Source organism: Crinia signifera, chromosome 6 (assembly GCF_055691185.1).
Source record: "Crinia signifera chromosome 6, ASM5569118v1, whole genome shotgun sequence".
NCBI classification, from domain to species: Eukaryota; Metazoa; Chordata; class Amphibia; order Anura; family Myobatrachidae; genus Crinia; species Crinia signifera.
The window spans coordinates 266728172-266747316 of record NC_139222.1 but is presented as its reverse complement, the minus strand read 5'-3'; the positions used below and the strand labels follow the sequence as shown (position 1 = coordinate 266747316).

The window sequence follows — 19145 nt, the reverse complement described above, 5'->3', positions numbered from 1 at the left end:
TTAAAAACATCTTTACATCTTTTCGTAATTGCAGAGGTGACAGCAATAAAACATGCAGAAATGTTACAGATGAATAATTTAACTTGGAATATCGCTCTACACAAATCAGGCTTGGGAGGAATTCTTTTTGGTATGATAATTATAAGCAGTCTTAAATGTTATCAGCTCTTGCAGTTATTGCAGTGACTTTGCTACAAAAAAAATTGTAGCTTTATGATAATGTTATGAAAGGAAAAAAGGTACATTATTATCACGTCTTGAAGGACTGAATTAATGAACATCTTACCCACAGGGTATTGGGCTTACTGATGTGACTCTCATTTGATTAAGAAGTGAAGTTTCAATCTGCGTGATAAATCAAGTGGCTTTTCTCAGATTTGAACATTTTAAAGAGCAACCCCCCCCCCCCCTCTGAAATAAAGAAGTACAACTCTGCAGGACTAATTAAAAAGAGCCATGCAGATTGCAAGCTTAACTAAAAAATTAAAATAATGAGGATAATGATCTTCATAGAACTCAAATTATAACCGCCCCACTAAACGACAAGGTTTCATACTGCATGGATGCAATCAGTAGCGACCTGCCAGACACTCAAGGCAGTCCCATTTGGAGGTGTTCCCTCCCTCTGGGACCTCTCTATGTGCAGCTGCAGGGCATCCCCTAAAAACGGGTTCTGCGCATGTGCAGTATCAAAGATGAAGGCGGCGATGGACAAGAAGATGGAGGCGGCAGCAGGGACAAGAAGATAGAGGTGGCGGGGACCAGTAGCGGCGGCACAGGAGGAGGGGTGCAGCATCTCGGCAGCCCCTCTCCTCTGATGAGGTAGGAGCCACCACTGGATGCAACCATACTATAATTCATGGACCAGTCGAAACTATTTATATAGACAACCAAGAAATATTCATATGACTTTGGCAGCTGGTTCACACCTGATGATGTTGATGCGCTAACGAGCACCTGAAAACCATTAGAAAAAGAGGACAACTGATTTAGGGCTCATTCCCTCCTTAGCATTTAACATTGTAACACCATTGGTCCTGGCACAGAAGAGGTATGTATTAAAATCTTATGTCTTATAGTGTTCACTCTAGCACCCTGCACTGTTCAAAACCTGTGCAGTTCCTCTTTCCTGCCTGGGGGTGTAGCTCTCTGCTGTAGAGCTTCTAGCACTGTCTGGTCTGTTTCTCAAGACTGATATACAGACCGCACTGTGCTAGAAGCACCACAAAAGAGAGCGATAGCCCAGGCAGGAAAAAAGGAACTGCACAGGTTTTGAAAGGTGCAGAGTGCATTAACCTGCACGCTGGACTCCTAATACTCTCAGCCCATCGAGCAGGTCTCCTCTGCCCACCTTTGCACTCCAAACATCTACTTGCTATGTGCTATTGATCTCACTATCTCCTTAGTGTGGCAATCATTATCTTTAGAACATTCAATAAACACTAGAACAAATGAATAAACCTTTCTTAAAGGAAGTATGTAGCAGAATAACAACGCAGGACACTTATTTGTGGGAGTTTGAATCTGAAGAATGTTTTATCATGGTACTGTCCATTCAGTAATTGGCTGAATGCAATGTACAGTACCATAATGAGAAGTGCTACCATGTTCCGCAAAGAAAAAAGAGAAAATGCAGACACACTGAACACTAAACACTGCAATATAACAGTGTAAATCTGAGATGCTTAGCATAATTATATAAAAACTAGGTGATTCATCGCGCCCTACGGGCGCTCTTCACACCGTCGTAAGGGGCTGCGCCCCCTTAATTTGTGAACGTTTGTATATGAGAAAGATGGTTAGAATTGTATGAAAGATGGCCTGTATTGCAACTTGAGTTATAGGTGAAATGTGATAAATAGAGAGCATATGATTTGTAAGGGGTTGTGTATTGTTTTGTTTAATTAAAAAGCGGTTACAGGGTAAGATGTACATTGATATTGTGGAGGGTACAGTGACATTTGTGTGTGGGGGGGTATGCGTGAGTGTTGTTGAGGTGTGTGCAATAGTATAGTAGGTGTTTTTGAGTCAGCGGCTCCCCACTGGCGGAGGTCACGACACAGGAAAACAGGAGGCTGGGTAGTGATAGGGATGTATGGGCATAAGGGGGACTAAAGAGGAGGGTGGGGGACACTGTGCAGCTTCTGGCAGTGGGTGAAGGTCCAACGTGGCAGTACAGGAGTACAGGACGGTGGCCCTGAGTCAGTGTCTCCTCCTACTGGTTGGGAGTTAGGGTGCATGAGAGCAGGAGGCTGGGCTATGAGGCATGATAGGGGTATGTGGGCAACACGGCATCAGCGACTCCCCAGGGGTGGAAGTTACGGTTCAGGAGAGCAGGAAGCTGGGTAGTGATAGGGGTGTGTGGGCATACGGGGGACTACAGAGGGGTGCAGGGGTGCTGTGAATTGCGGGAGGGGCGCGCGGGGTGCCGTGAATCAAGGGAGGGAGGGGGGCAGAATTGCGGGAGGGGGGGGGGGCGCAGGTTTCCGCGAATCGAGGGAGGGGGTCCGCAAAGCGCGGGAGGGGGGCGTTACGAATTGCGGGAGGGGGGGCGCTGTGAATCGTGGGAGGGGGGCATGAATCGCGGAAAGGGGGGCGCGGGGTGTCCGCGAATTGTGTGTGTGTGTGGGGGGGGGGGGCACGGGGCGCGATGAATCACCTACAGTAGTTGGTTATATATTCTTGTAGCAGGATGGTAGGATGTTGCTGTCATACAGAATGCATTTACATAAACAGTAATAGTGGCAGTAAAAGATCTGACTTAAAACACCTACAGTAAAACAGAACAGGTGTTGTATATTATGCAACGTCTTGGTTGATGATGTCTAGGTTGACGTGCACAAAGTTGCCACTGGAAAAAAATTGCCACAAGAAAAAATCAACACAGAAAGGTCAACACATGTAAATGTTGACATAAGTGTGGCACTTCATTGGTGTCCATGTCGACACATGAGAATGAGGATTGTGGAAGGGTGCCGTGAATTGCGGGAGGGGGGGGTGGGTGCCACGAATCGCGGGAGGGGGGGCGCGGGGGGGTTGCCGTGAATCACTGGAGGTGAGGAGGTTGCGCGCGCGAGGGGGGTGCCTGGAATCGTGGGAGGGGGGGGTCACGGGGGGTTCCGCGAATCGTGACAGGAGGCGCGGGGGGTTGCCGCGAATCGTGGGAGGGGGGTCGCGAGGGGTGTGTGTGTGTGTCGCGAATCGCGGGAGGGGGGGTTACTGGGTGGGGGTGGGGGATCCGCGAATCGCGGGAGGGGGGGTCGCGGGGGGGGGGTGCTGTGAATCATGGGAGATGGGAGGGGGCGCGGGGGTGTGCCGCGAATTGCGGGAGGTCGCGGGGGGGGGGGGGGTGTTTCGCGAATCACCACAAGAAAAAATCAACACAGAAAGGTCAACATATGTAAATGTTGACATAAGTGTGGCATTTCATTGGTGTCCATGTCGACACATGAGAATGAATATGAAAACATTCAAAAATTTAAAATTAAATCTTCAAAAACTCATGTCAACCATTTTCATTGTCGACCATAGCCATGTCAGTGTTTTTGCATGTGCCATTTAATCCTGGGGTTGGCGTGAATCGCGGGAGAGGTGGGGGGTAGCGGGGGCGGGGGGTTGCCGCATATCGCGGGAGGGGGGGCTGCGGGGGTTTCCGCGAATCGCAGGAGGGGGGTCGCGTGGGGGTGCCGCGAATTGCGGGAGGGGGGCTCGCGGGGGTTGGGTGCCGCAAATTGCGGGAGGGGGCGCAGGGGGTTGTAGCAAATCGCGGGAGGGGGCGGGGTTGCAGCGAATCGTGGGAGGGGGCGTCGCGGGGGGGGGAGGTGCCGCGAATCGGAGGGTGTCGCGAATCCTGGGTGGGGGGGGGGGGGGTTGTGGGGGCGGTGGTTGCCGCGAATCGTGGGAGGGGGTGCGGTGCTGCGAATCGTGTGAGGGTCACGGGGGATGCCGCTAATCGCGCGCGGGAGGGGGTGTTTTGCAGCGAATCGCGGGAGGGGGGGACGCGGGGGGGGGTGTGTGCCGCGAATCGCGGGAGTCGCGAATCGCGCAGGGGGGGTTTGTTTTGCCGCGAATCGCGGGAGGGGGGGTCGCGGGGGGGGTGCCACGATTCGCGGGAGGGTGGGTCGCGCGGGGGGGGGGTGTGTGCTGCGAATGGCGGTGGGGGGGGTGTTTTGCCGCGAATCGTGGGAGGGGGGGTCCCGGGAGGGGGGCAGCGGGGGGCGCTCACCTGGTGGCTGTGGAGTAGCAGTGTCCCAGTGTCCTTGCTGGGCAGCATGGGGAGGCAGAGGGTGTCTGGCACTGTGGGCTCACTGGGCTGGTCCTCTATCATGTGAGTCAGAGGCTCCACCCAGCGTTACAGACACACTCACACACTTTGAGTGACAGATGTAGCCAAATATATAAGAGATATGTTTACACCCACCACAAGTGGCAACATCTGGTGAGTCCTTAAACATAAGGTTCATTGTGTCATTGTGTGTGCCGCAGCCCCCCCAGGTAACATCTGCCACTGTGTGAAACCAGATGCAGTCTGTGAGACTGCACTGGCTTCACTGTGACTGGCAGTGACTTTCTATTGGAAGTCTGACCTGCCAGTCACCCAAGGTGTTCCCTCCCTCAGGGATGCTTCTCTATGGGCTGCTGCACGGCAGCCCATATAAACGGGTTCTGTGCATGTGCAGTACAGCGGAAGATACTGCGCACGCGCCCGGGTGGGGACCATCAATACGCTTCTACAGGTCTGCTCCTGAAGCAGCCCCACAGAGGCTGGGGCCAGCACATGCGCAGTACCGAAGAAGCTACTGCGCATGTGCCGGTCCCGCAGCGGTGATTGGGACCAGCAGGCGGCAGTGGGGACTGGCGTGGACCAACAGCGGCGTCGGCATCGCCACAGCCCCTCTCCTCTGCCGAGGTAAGAGCTGCCACTGCTAGTCATTAATATTATACAGTCACATGCAACATATTTTTAGAGATATATTTAGGGCAGGGGTGGCCAAACTGGTCCTCGTCATCTACCAACAGTCCATGTTTTCCTGACCACCTGTGGGTATGTAGAATGTGTCGGTTAGGAATGTACGCAGCACATGTTTGAAAATAGGACAGCTAGTAATGACTACATCTGTGCACCAGGTGGTCTGGAAACCTGTTAGTAGGACCAGAGTGGCAAGCCCTGATTTAGGGAACACGGGGGCAGACACTGAAATGACCTGGGTCCCTTTGTCTAGTAACATGATAATTATGCCTATAATTCTGGTATTATATCCACAGAAGGGCACTGACCTTATCCACATAATTTGCCATTTCTAGAAGTCTATGTTTAACCTTGTCCACATCTTTTCCTTGTCTCTGAAACTGAAACAAAAAAAAAGATAATAGATTTAATTATATAAAATGTCATAAAATAATGTAATATAAAATATATGTGTAATATCATACCTATGACTACACAATTGCGCTAAGAACATTTCCCTGTGCATTCAGCAGTATATAGGTGTAAGGACGATGGGAGATTTGTGAAACCTATTACAGGTTCTGGCCAAAGCTGCCTACAAGGAATGTCGGTCCTGATGCAATGGCTCCTTGGACACTTCTTTCCTTCTGGATGGGCCAGGAGCACCTGAAGCCTTGGGGATGTGACTGCATGGAGCAATATAAAGCCACAAGCTGGTGCTATTGGTCTACACAATCTCCCACCATCAATTTCCAGCCGAATAATGTATCAGGTCATTTGAGGGGCACCAAGATCTTCACCTGCTTAGTTGGAGTATATAGGGCAGGAAAAGTGGTTCAACCTACTGCCATCAACACTGGGCATGCTCAGTAGCTGTGGGAACACCATGACATCATGGGTGGGAGGGGCCAGTGTCTGGACCAACTGTCAGTAACTGTAATGTAGCTGTTACTTAGTAACAGTGGGGTCTATTTACTTGATGAAAGATAAAGTGGAAAAAGAGGTGTCACTGGTGCTGGGGACACCTGGTGCCCCAAAATGGGGCGTAGCCTTGCAGAAAATTACAGTTAACTTCAAGCTGATAGGTGTGGCAAAGCTGGAAAGAGCCGCTATTTGGACTCTTTGGGCTAGATGTAGGGCCGGAATAAGGTATGCAGTGGCCCTGGACAACAAAATTGTGGTCCCCCCCCACGCAGATGGAGGCAGGTGGTACCGGGGCAGGCCGGATCCGGGCAGCACCGCAGCGGGGTCCGGGCAGCGCTGGGGAGGCAGCAGAGTCCCTGCGGCAGATGGGCAGTCAATGGTGGGGTCCCTGCGGTGGGTGGGAACTACTCGCGCTACTAATTCCCATCTGCTGCAGGGACCCCACCGCTGACTCCCCATCTGCTGCAGGGACCCCACCGCTGACTCTCCATCTGCTGCAGGGACCCCACCGCTGACTCCCCATCTGCTGCAGGGACCCCACCGCTGACTGCCTAGCCACCGCAGGGCCCCCGTGCCCGCCCTGCCTGCCACCTGCCCCCGCTGGTGCAGTGCTGGCGTGGGGGGCCCTGACGTGTGGGGTCCCGGGGTGACTGCCCCTGTCGCCCTGTGGTTAATTGGGCCCTAGCTAGCTGTATTAAGCTTCAAAAAGTAATAAAATGGATAGTGATAAACAACCAGCCAATTAGCTCCCAACTGCCATTTTTCAACCTTATCCTGTAACATGGTAGTTAGGAGTTGATTGGTCGGTTGTTTTTCACTTTCTATTTTATCCCTTTTCGAAGCTTGATCCATCTGGCCGTGTATTTCCAGCCCACGAAGCACGCATCTGCAAGTCCGATGATGTGCAAAGCACGAGCCTGCCACTATGACTGTTTATACACCACGTTCTTCCCTGCGGGGGAGGGTTTGCCAATATCTCCAAACACACACACAGGGCCGAGAGCCTCAAACACATTTCTAACAGTTATAGCGGCTCCCGCTATGCTATGATTACAACACTAATGAATGGAGATATTTCTGTGTCTTATGCCCATACTGGTGTAGTCATGCAATAATATAAAACAAAATTGCTGTAAATCAACTCAAAATAAATGGAAAAAGGTAATACGTTTGTACAATAACTGAGGGCATCATGTTGGAGGCTCACGCCAGGAGCTCCGCAGTGTATACACTTCATTGAGCCGCGTTACAGGCCATCTTACCGTAAGCTCCAGTTGAGTTTTATCATTGAACATTTCCATCAGCCAATTTATTTAGCACGGAGACGCCTGCAACGCGTTAAATATATGACACTTTACATTTAAATAGATTTTGGCTTCTGAGTCAGAATGCCTCCATATCGTACAGAGAATAGATTTGCATTCCATAGACCTCTCCGGCACGCAGGGCCTGGTAGAGTATATTCAACAATTGTATTCAACTTTATATTCATAAGATGTACATTACTTGGGAAAATGCAATTACACTGTTGTTATACTTTTGTACATTATTGATTTTTTTCTCCTGTGTGGAGAAGACAAATATGACAGGTAGATTATGTTCCCTGTCTAAAAAGTGCCTAAGTTGCCATTCATTGTAAGTCTAATGAGGTATCTAAATTTATCGTATTACGCATAGACCTGTACAGAACGGCCTTTATATTCCAAACCACGCAGTCCAGCTAAACCTTCAGATTTGGGATAAACCTAGAACTCAAGACAGCTTGTCTTGTCAAAAACATTTGTGCTCTGAATTCCTGGTTGGGGTAAGAATACGGTAATGTTAGGAGCCTCTAATCGCTACCTTGCAGTTATGGGGACCTGCTTATTGCCCCTTCTCATTCAGCAATTGCCCTCCTCCCCTTGGTCAACACTGCCCCTGGCAGAACTGTTCTCCGCTCTACCGATCATCTTCTGCAACGATGAACCTTCTGCAGGTCTGATTGGTTATGTATGAACATTCCGATGATCTGATTGGCTATGTGTGTACATTCTGATGACCTGGTTGACTATGGGGGTTATTTTGGCTGATTTGCAAGGCTGCGAATTCGCAGTGTTGTGATTCCTCCAGATGATGCCCGCCGAATGCCGGTATGCTACCTCGCACACCATGTATGCTCGCATCCATTCGCAGGCTGTGGGGGAACACCCACATCATTCGATGGTCGTCCACCATCGAATGATGTGGAAGGCCCACGCATATCTAAGGTTACTCTCAGGTAACCTTAGCTAAGCGTGGCCATTCGGCAGGAAGTTGGTGGACAGCTGGCATCTGGTGATGTCAGCTGCCCGCCCCTGGCACCCACGTCACGAACCAATTACCATAGGAACTCCCATGAAACGCTGTAAGGTCCCATGGGCGCGACTATCGGCCCCCGCACGCAGTCTTCGGTGTGTGCACCCAGCGAACCGTTTTCTCCAACAACCATTCTCCGGCTGAATTGCTGAACTTTTCTCCAATCATCCAACTCTGGTTTTTCGTCGGTTGGAATCATACAGATTTAACCGATTTGTATGAACAATGGGTTTAATCTGGGAGCATATTGCTGATTGTCATTGCCCCCATACATATCTAGATATTAATTCCAAATAATCAACTAGTCGGATGGTTGGCGATTAGTCAGTCTGTGTATGGCCAATGTTAGACTAGGGTCAGAGACTAACCTACCCAGCCCTCAGGAAAGCCCTCATATGGAAGTTACAGTTTAGGATTTTGCAATATCCAGCCCCCACTACCTCCCTCAAATACTTTCTCCAAGAGAGAGGTGGCAAGCAGTAACTAATAATCCTGGCCTGATGGAGGGGCCCAGTTCCGCCACCTCTCCTGCCCCCTCCTCTCTCTTTTGAACGCAGCATTGTTACCCAACCAGCACATGCTTCTATGTTCTATTCTGCAGTTCTGATTGGCTATGTGTGAGTATACTGCAGATCTGATTGGCCATGTGCGAAGAGTCTGATTGGTTAAACTGCCAATGACGTGATCTCTACACATTATCCTTTCTTCGACAGCTTCAGACACGTTTCTTTAGCCTTCGCCTGCCCCTTGGGATGAAGGAGTTAAATTACACACCGGCTATTTTGCTGCCTCTCAGTCTTGTTCTATTCCGCCGCCAATGTTTTCTTTTGCCGATTAAGGTCATTTTAATGTGGCAGATGCTTTCCAAATGAATATTATTTGTGTGAGGCCATAAAACTATGTTTTGCCATCTAAAAAATTAGCATAGAAAAATAGTATATGCTGAATTCCAGATGCATCATCAATAATAGTATATGCACCGGGTTTACGCCAGGCACACACAACACTGTAGCTACAAATGCATTCACTATTGAACTACACAGACCTACCTTATGCACTGGAAACAATGCTCATCTCATGTACGCAAAAACAAACAGACAAACAATTAGCTTAAAGATGTTGCAACCACATAATACTGTATAAATGCCTGAGTGATAAAGAAAGTACCAGCCAGTGTCATTGAAAAACAGCAGAAGTGATGGTCACTGGTATTATCATCACAGGCTATAGGTATGTGCCCTGGACATATACAAGTGAGAGGACTGTCCCAGGTGTAAGTATATATTTTACCCATTATGCGCATGTTCCCAGTTCTGTGGACACACTACTATACTTGGCCTTCATACCGACAATCGATTATTTAAAATAATTGATGTCTATGAGCAATGATGACTACTTTTTAGCATCGATGGAGGGAGAACCAGATAGTTTCCTGCCATTGATGATACTAAGCCTCCAAATAATTTTTTTTCTCCAAGGTGTCCAGTCACAGAGCCCCGCCCCTGACACCCACGAAGCCCCACCCCCCAGCTTTTATTGGCCTGCAGCTCACTAAACACTAAAGCTGGGGTGACCATCGATGTGTGAACCAAAGATGGTTTCCTTTATAGATGGTTTCACAGAATCAAGGTTATCCAGCCATGGAATTAGCGACCATCGATGTATTACCCACTGATTGCCATCATCCAGTTTTTAAAACTGGGTATTTAAATGAGCTTATCTAAGGTTGTGACCATTTGGGACAAAGCCTGTTTTTCGTGTGTTACCCATCCCACCCAGCGGGAAATAATGGCAGGTCACAGACCGGATGTAATACTTTACGTTTTTGGTGAATTTACCATCGCTGAATGGTTTGTTTGCTGTTACCACACTGAGGCTGATTTAGGCCCAGATGCACTAAGCTTCAAAGTGATAACATGGAGTGTGATAAATAACAGACCAATCAGCTCCTGCCTGACATTTTACAAACCCAGCCTGTGACATGGCAGGTAGGAGCTGATTGGCTGGCTATTTATCAGTCTCCATTTTATCACTTTTGAATCTTAGTACATCTGGCCCTTAGGCTGTACTGGTATCCAAATTACACAAGAGTTTTTGTACATCAATTACAAAATGACCCAGGGCAGGGCAGTATATAGAATCGCAGGCCAAGTACCATCATGGCCGCCGTGCCCCAAATCTCAGCATACGGTGCCTTATAAAAAGCCTGCGTTCTGCAGTCCCAAAGATCCCATTGCCTGGAACGTGTCCGACGTATTCCACACATTGTATATAAATATAAGGAAGGGAGAAAGCTGTCAGATTTTCTCATTTCTTACCTCACGATTATCAGCCACAATAACAAGCTCCACATACTTGGTCATCTTGAAAGTATCTCTTTTGTGCTGCCAAAACAGATTATATAGAAGTTTAGTACGAGTGTTATAAGCCGCAGCAGTTCATTTCCAGCAGAGGCCCTGGCTTTCCGAGACAATGTCTCACAATTTGGCCTTCCAAATGTATTTTCTCACATCTTCAATATAAGAGAGCACTTCTTCAGGTAATAGGAAGAGAAAGCAGTAAGGCGAGATAGGTGGGCTCATGATGGTACGCGCTCCTGTATGGGGTTTGGGGAATTTATGGCAGGTTATTATTACCACACTCTCATGAAAAGAAATCCGCTGTAAGAAGACACTTGTTGGACGTTACCACTTCTAAACTTAAAAGATAGGTTGCAATAAAAGTAAAATAACTTATTTTCCCCCGAAACTCATTAAATCTGAGGTAGAAGAACCGTGCCATGAATTCCCTTGTTGTATTTCTAGGTGAAGGTTACTGTATGTGTTATTTCTATTTCTAACTAATATTCGCCGCCAATCATTTTATCAAGGATAATTTATTCAGATTACTTTTTTTTCCAATATCATACACTGAAAACAAGGTAATAATAAAACACCTTCGTAACGCTGGATACTGCCTACCCATTGTCCTCACACAGCGGGGTCGGCCATTTTGTTCATATAACCAATACTCAGAATGCAGCACATACTTGCCTACTTTTGAAAACTAGTTTCAGGGAGACTATAGTTGGTAATAGAATTAAGGGGGCGTGTCATGCTCCACCCAAAGTGTGTGTCTAGTTCCATATACGGAGAGATTGTGAAAAGAGATTGTGAACGTGGTACCCAGAATCAGTGGTGTGTGGTAGTAGTAGTACATTTATTTATAAGGCGCCGGAAAGTGTCCGCAGCGCCGTACATAGCAAACAAAAAACAAATTACAAGGTAACGTACAGGGTGTGTTGATAAAATACAGCATAAATAGGGGTATAGCTGGTAGAACTAAAATCAGCATCAGTTCAGAAGTAGGTGTCAAAATTGTCGAGGAGACAATTGGGTTTTGAGGGAGCGCTTGAAGGAGGTAAGGGAATCAGAAAGCCTGATGGGTGGTGGGAGGTTGTTCCAGTGCAGGGGGGCAGCGCGAGAGAAGTCTTGGACACGGGAGTGGGAGGAGGTGATTAGGTGAGAGGTCAGTCGGCGGTCAGCGATGGAGCAAAGAGGACGGGAGGGAGTGTGGATAGAGATCAGTGAAGAGAGGTAAGGAGAGGTGGAGGAGGAGAGAGCCTTGCAGGTGGTGGTGAGGAGTTTAAAGAGAACTCGGAAAGGAATGGGGAGCCAGTGAAGAGATAGACAGAGGGGGGAGGCGGAGGGAGAGCGTCGGGAGAGGAAGAGGAGCCTAGCAGCAGCATTAAGAATGGATTGGAGAGGTGCGAGGCGGGTGAGAGGTAGCCCAGAGAGAAGGATGTTGCAGTAGTCAAGGCGGGAGATGACAAGAGAATGAATGAGAATTTTGGTTGCGTCAGTGGAGAGGGTACTGTAGGGATGGCCATCGGTGCAGTTGCCATCGATGGTTGCCATCGGTGGCGATTCTGCGCCCAGACATTGATAGTCAGAAACTATGTGATGGATAACCATCCATAGTTTTAGCTATCGATGGTTTCCATCACCTTTGACTGAATGGCCAGAGGACCAATCAAAATGTGGGGGTGGGGCTTCCAGTGTTTAGGGCAGAGCTTTGCTCCGTGTTCCGGCACCTTGAAAAAAAAAAGAAACATAATTTCTACTACACCATTGATGTAGGGAAACCGTATTCGGTATCGGCCATAAACCATCGATTATTTTGAATCACAAATGTACAAATGTACAGTAGATGAGCTCCAAAGCAGTTAGTAAGAGCTATTATACTTGCTACAGTGCTAGGAAATGTATCAATCTCTCATTCCTTTTTTTCCCCAAAAATGTAACAGTGTAATGTGGGCTAGGTTATATGAGGGAGATTGCTCGACTAATGAGGGAGAGAGGGAGATTGCTGCTATTTCAGGGAGTCTCCTGCAGAATGCAGGAGGGGAGGTAACCAGGGCCGGCGCCACAACTAGGCAGCTCTAGGCATTTGCCTAGGGCGCCGGCACATGGAGGGCGGCAGTTCGCCCCTCACCCCCAGCGAGCTGTGGAAAAAACTTGCTGGAGCAAGTCGGGTCGGGTCGGGTCGGGGCGCCCCCCCCCCCCCCCCGGCACCGGGGCGCCCCGACTTGCCTGGGGCGCTCCGGTGCCTTGCACCGGCCCTGGAGGTAACTATGATGTAACAGTGTAATGTGGGCTAGGTGACATGAGGGAGATTGCTAGACTAATGAGGGAGATAGGGAGATTGCTGCTGTTTCAGGGAGTCTCCTGCAGAATGAAGGAGGGTAGGCAACTGTGGCAGCATAATGAAATGACTAGGACAGTGGTTCCCAAACTTTTTGAATCAGGGCACCCTAAAGTATCAGAATACTTTTCACGGCACCCCTAGGGTAAAAGTTGGTTAATAATTTCAGGAAAAATATATTTATGATTTAAATGTTTTCCTTAGGTCCAGTTATGTGGTGAGAAACATGATTCACTTCTGTTTACCTACATATTCTTAATTGGAAGCCACAAGCACTGATTTTGCCTGTTTCATTGGCCATAAATAACTTGAATTGGTTCTGGACCACCAACCTGAGGCACCCCTGCAAGTGCTCCGAGGCACCCCAGGGAGCCTAGGTGCACAGTTTGGGAACCCCTGGACTAGGAAATAATTGTATAATGAAGAATTTTACCTCCCTATAAAATGATAGCCTTTGAGTATATTTTAGTACAATACCGAGTGAACCAGTGTTTAAAGGCACTATAATGGCTCTCGGTGTTTCTATGAAAGCAGCAGAAATAAAGTTTACTGGAAAAAAACAACAACTTACATTTTTCTCTTTTTATAATTTATGAATGTTGGTAAAAACTATTGCAAGCGATAGCCGGTGTTAACTATCTCTGCCCAGAGGGCAATTTCGATAAGGAACAGCACTAACTTGGTACTTTTTTTCAGGCAATTATGTTACTTATGACTGAAGCTGTACGGAAAAAAACACATTACTTACCTACAGAAGCACCATACATATATACAGAATTTACTGGCTAGTGGTACATTGGAACTATCATTTCTATTTGCTGTACTCCTGCTGTAGTAATGTCACCATTTATTATTTCCAGGGCAGATTGGCAACCTGGGGATTCTGACATTTGTTACAAAGGCTTCCATACCGCCCAACTTTATAAATATCAGAATAGGGACACTCGCGCACGCACGAAAAGGGGGGTTGGTGTATGTAAATGAGGGCGTGACTTATGCAAATTAGGCCGCGCCCCGTTTTTGGCCATGAGCCACCTATTCTATTCTCCCTCTATGAGGGTCGTGGACCCCCACGAGGGAAAATAGCGGGTGGCCGCCGGGAACCGGGCTGTCTGTGTTTTGACAGTCGGGACCCCGACGTCGGGTGAATGCCTGTTGGGATCCCGACTGTCGGGACCCCGACTGTCGGGACCCCGTCCGGCACCCTTGCAGCAGATATCAGATACTACTGTAGTATGCTTGCAACTGGTAGTATCAGCCATTGCAGCCTGGGCGCTACACTTTAAGACAGGCATGTCCAAACTGTGGCCCTCCAGCTGTTATGAAACTACACATCCCAGCATGCCTTGCCATAATTTTAGCATTCCATAACAGCAAAGCTGTGGCAAGGCATGATGGGATTTGTAGTTTCACAACAGCTGGAGGGCCATAGTTTCGACATGCCTGCTTTAAGTAACCACATGCCAGTGGTGTATTTATGATGAGTGCAATGTGCATGGTGCACACGGGCCCCTGAGTCCCACGGGCCCACACTGCACAAAACAACAATTCTTTCTTACCCTCCAAAGTCCTGCAATGAAGGCAGCAGCACTCCTGGAATAGTTGGAAAATGGGTGCCGCGCCATTTTTACATGGGTAGAGACTGAGCGCTATAGTGCTCTCTCAACTGCAATTGGATGGACGCTGCTCCTGGCAGAGAGGAGGGGCCCGGCCGTAGGAGGCTGCACACGGACATCTTCCTTTTTTTAAAGCTCCCCTGCTACTTGCATATGCATGGTCCAAACCATACATGCCTACTCTTCCCCAAGTGCCGGGCGACTCCTGCGCACCCACGGAAGAGTACCCCCATTTCCTGCATCCCACCTGCGTCCTAGTGAAGTGAACAGGATGAGGAGACTAGCAGGGGAATCGTGGTGCAGAACTCAGGGGGCAGGCTAACAGGCACACATGTATGGCATTTAGCCCAGCCCCTACCAGAGGACCCAAAAATTGCAGTAGCTGTCAGCATCTCCTCTCCTGGTAGGTAATTATAGTCCAAACCCAGAAGAAAAGTGATTGTGTTAAATGTATTATATTAATAGCAGGAGCCCAAATAACCTGGCGCTTCAAATGCCGGGTAATTGCCGGTAATTTCCAGGTTATTCGGCCGCCGCTGTCTGAAAGTGGTATAGGTTTCCCATAGCAACCGAGCAGCTGCTACCTATCTTTTTATTGAGTGTCTTCTAAATGCTTGGATGCTATGTACAACGTGTCCACTCATTACAAGGCTTTGTGCATCTCCCTTCGTTCATTTCTTACTGGTGTGATAAGCATTGATAGTATGGTCAGCTGACGACTGTCGTCTCTCCTCCACCCTGATCACTGCTTCCCATGCTAGAGTACAGGACTTTGCCCGTGCTGCACCCCTTCAGTGGAACGCACTCCCTCGCTCCATTAGACTCTCCCCGACCTTGCAAAGCTTCAAACGGGCACTGAAAACTCACCTATTCATGAAAGCGTACCCTTCCACTGCATAAACCAGCTGGTTCTCCGACCCCTTGCCTGTTTCCTGTTTACATCCTGCTATCTAACCACCACCCCCTCGCTTGCACCTCTTGTAATCTGTCTGTCTCCCCTTCCTACTAGATTGTAAGCTCCTCCGAGTAGGGCCCTCTTCCCTCCTGTTGTCAAAGCCCACTTCTCTTCACATTTCACTCACAGCTCTCCTTTACTCCAACACTCAGTGACCATCTTCATCTGCATACTCCTCTCCATCATTGGCCTCAAGCCTCTAGTTGTATGTTGATTGGTTCCTCACTACTTATATCCAAGCTGTAATGTGTATTGATCTGTGGCGCTCTTTATTTGTACTGTATTTTTGTTATTTATTCAATGTTATGCCAAGTTTTGTTTCCCTGTATTGTTCCTTTGTACGGCGCTGCGAAACACTTGTGGCGCCTTATAAATAAAATTATAATAATAATAATAATAATAGTAAATGATAGTAAGCGTGCCATGACGATTAACCCTTTGAGTGCCAAGTGAATGGTCAAAATAGGTTTGAAAACTGCCAAGCAAACATTTTTGTTCACCATAATGACCCCGCTGCCCCCTCCAGCAAGCCCGGGCCCGGGTAATTAGTACCCACTACCCCCCCCCCCCCACCCCCTCTCGGCGTCCCGGGTTACAGTAATCCCGGCAATATTAGCTCAGTTCCATATAAAAAGGTGAAATGAGGTCTAGGAAAGAGTGTAGCTTAAAATATGCATGTCGCTGCCCATTAGTATGCTCAGCGCAGGAACACCCAACACGGAACACAAAATCCTCTCTCGCTGGGACATAAATGTGCCTTCAATTAAAACCACCCGTCACTCTTTATGGTAAAACAAGCATTAGAGACTTGAGCAAAGATACAATGAAAGATTGATAATGCTGTTCTTCGTTTACCATCATTGAAAGCTGGAGCAGATGATAATAAATCTTCCAAGCTGTTTTTTTTTTCCTTCTTCTGCAAATATTCATGGCAATAATGTTTGGTTTCGTTGTAGGTCTTCAAAAAATTCTCAGAGATAACATAATATTTTTACTGCATCATTGTTTTTAAATGTCCTTCCTACATATCAATCCTTTTATGTGGCAGGCGTGCATCAATATTATTGTGATTCTAGGCGGCCCACCCTGTCGCTGGCTGTGATTCTGGCAGAACCGTCGGGAATATTTCACTGGGTGTTTCTATATACATAGATTTGTAGATCAGCTTGGCGGGTATGTGTTCCCTGAGTGATAACTGTACTGTCTGCTTGTATTGTTGCTTGCAGAGGCGTATCTGCGCATGTGCGAACACGTCCGAATACGGCGTGAATTCTGTGCAGAAAACGATTGGTTGGAACAATCCGAACAGGGGGTGGAGGGAGGCGTGAAGGGCTGTTTGGGCTCATTACCATATGCGTTTCATGGGCGTTCCCATGAAAAAGCGGGGCGGACATATGACATAGCCGGATGCCAGCTGCCCGCCCATATCCCTGCTTTTGCACGGAGAAATGCACGAGTGGTCTGGAGCACTCGGTGCTGCCTGACCACTCGGTCCAGCATTCGATGGTCGGCGACCATCGAATGATGGTGGAGGTTCCCACAGATGGAGGTGTTCACATGAAAAATCCACTCGCGGTCCGTTCGGTCGGCATCTTACCGCATTCGGACAGTGTGAGCGATCTGTACGGAAGGCGGGATTAAGAACACACTGTTCTGGTCCGAAAATACGCATCCGACCGAATCAACTAGAATAAGGGCCTTTGTAAAGGGTACTACTGATTTATGTGTATAAGTGGAAGTACTACTGTGGGCATTATGCATTATGTAAAGAGGCACTAATAATGTGAGTAAGAGGTACTACTGTGTAGCATAATATGAGTATACTGTGTAGCATAATATGAGTAAAGGGCACTAATGTGTGACGTAATCTGAATAAGGGACACTATTGTATGTCGTAATGTGAATAAGGGGCACTACTATTTTGTGTAATATGAATCAGGACACTACATGTGGTGTAATGCAAATATGATATTTTACTTAGTGGTGTAATTTGAATTGGGGGGTACTATTGTGTAACCACACCCCTTCCTTGTGAGACCACTGTCCCTTTCTAAAGTATGGGAGGTAGGGCACAAATGTATATCTCCGCTTAATGGGGCAGGGAGGGGGGGGGAAGGTTGGCAGGGGAAATGAGATACATCACCTCTCCAAGACCACTTTAAACTCTGCATCTGCCCTACTGTTATTGTGTAAGAGAGAGGTACTGTAACGGTAACTTGTACTGCGATTACAATGCATGCACAAAAATGTGCTGTGATCTTCAACGCAAAGTGATTGTCGGGAAGGGACCGTTTGGAGGTGTCCACTAGGATTTTACGGCAAGTGGTTGACAAAACACAGGAGTTCAATGTCTGTTTTCGGGGCATGTTTTTGCTATTACCTGCGAGCTCATATGTGCTAAAACAGGACGTCTGTGCCGCTCCTGCTGTATCCAGTTGGCGTAGCCATCGGCCTACCCTAAGCCCTGATGCCCCTTATTTTTGTGTGTAGATTACAAATGGGTAGACAGTTGTGAATAGCTTGTGATGGTTCCGATGAGCATCTCTTTGCAACAGCTTCAATAAAATAAGCAGCTCCGTAGTCTAGAACATCGCAGCCAGTCCCTGGTTCAGCATCTACTGCGCATGCATAAAACTCTTGGAAAATGTCAGCCATGCCATTTTCTCGGTGATTTCTATAGTTATACCGGCATCATTGCAGGACTACGGAGAAATAAGTATACGATTAATTTATACAGTGTACCAGCGATCAGGTCTGAATCAGGCCCTCAGGCCTTAGCGCTGCTGTGCGAATTCGCGCAGCGGACAATTACATATAGACTGCGCATATGTCTGGGTTGAACTGTGCATACACATGCCATCAAGCAAAGAAATCCTGCTACTAGCCGTTTGCAGGATGATTGACAGGAAGTCAACATTTGGGGTGTGGTCACCAACCGTTTCATGGGCGTGGCAACCAACCGTTTCATGGGCGTGGCAACCAACCGTTTCATGGGCGTGGCAACCAACCTTTTCATGGGTGTGTTGAAAAAAAATTGCAGATCTGCCCAAGCGTTTTACAGGAGGGTGTGTGACGTGAAGGCGGGATTTCTCTCTGGCGGGGGTCGCCGGCTGCTGCAAATTAGCAGAAAGTCTGAATCAGCCACTTTTATTCCACTTATAAAAAGGTTTCTAATAATAATTAATTTCAAGTTATATCATTAATTTTGGTCGTGTCATCTTAAAAAAAAAAAAAAAACTGCTAATGAATAAATAGCAAATTAAGTCTCATTGACGGGAATGTTTCCGCGTGACCGTCTCGGACAGTTCTAAGCTGAAGAGCGGCAGAGAATTGTTTCCCTAACTGCTCTGATTTAGATGCCACCCGTAAGAGTGAAAGGATTTATGGCGCCGTTCATTTTATTTGTTAGATGCGTTTAAGTATTGTTCTCTAGCACAATAAAATGTCACATGCGATCAGTAAAACTGCCAAGATCAAAAGCCCTCACACGGTCGCTGCGAAGCAAAATAAACAGCTTAAAGGAATCTTAAAAAGGTTGAACCGCCGCGGGGATGGGTGACATGTGGCTGTGCAGGTGTCGTGAGATGACTGCGGTAGCGGGTGGACTCGGCAGAGCATGCTGGGACTTTCAGTCCAGTGACGTCTAAGAGGGGATAATGCTCGAAGTCAGGATAAACCTCTATTG

At 47.8% G+C, this 19145-nt stretch overlaps 1 protein-coding gene across 2 annotated transcripts in view; it reads right to left on the bottom strand.

Moving 5' to 3' along the window:
* ADAM12 (ADAM metallopeptidase domain 12) overlaps positions 1–19145 on the bottom strand; it is a 361770-nt gene that overhangs the window by 121687 nt on the left and 220938 nt on the right. For both annotated transcript variants that reach the window (XM_083149520.1, XM_083149521.1), the window contains 2 exons: positions 10525–10590; positions 5278–5349 (listed from right to left, as the gene is read on the bottom strand). In XM_083149520.1, coding sequence (XP_083005646.1) covers positions 5278–5349; positions 10525–10590 — 138 coding nt within the window. The remainder of the gene's footprint in view (positions 1–5277; positions 5350–10524; positions 10591–19145) is intronic.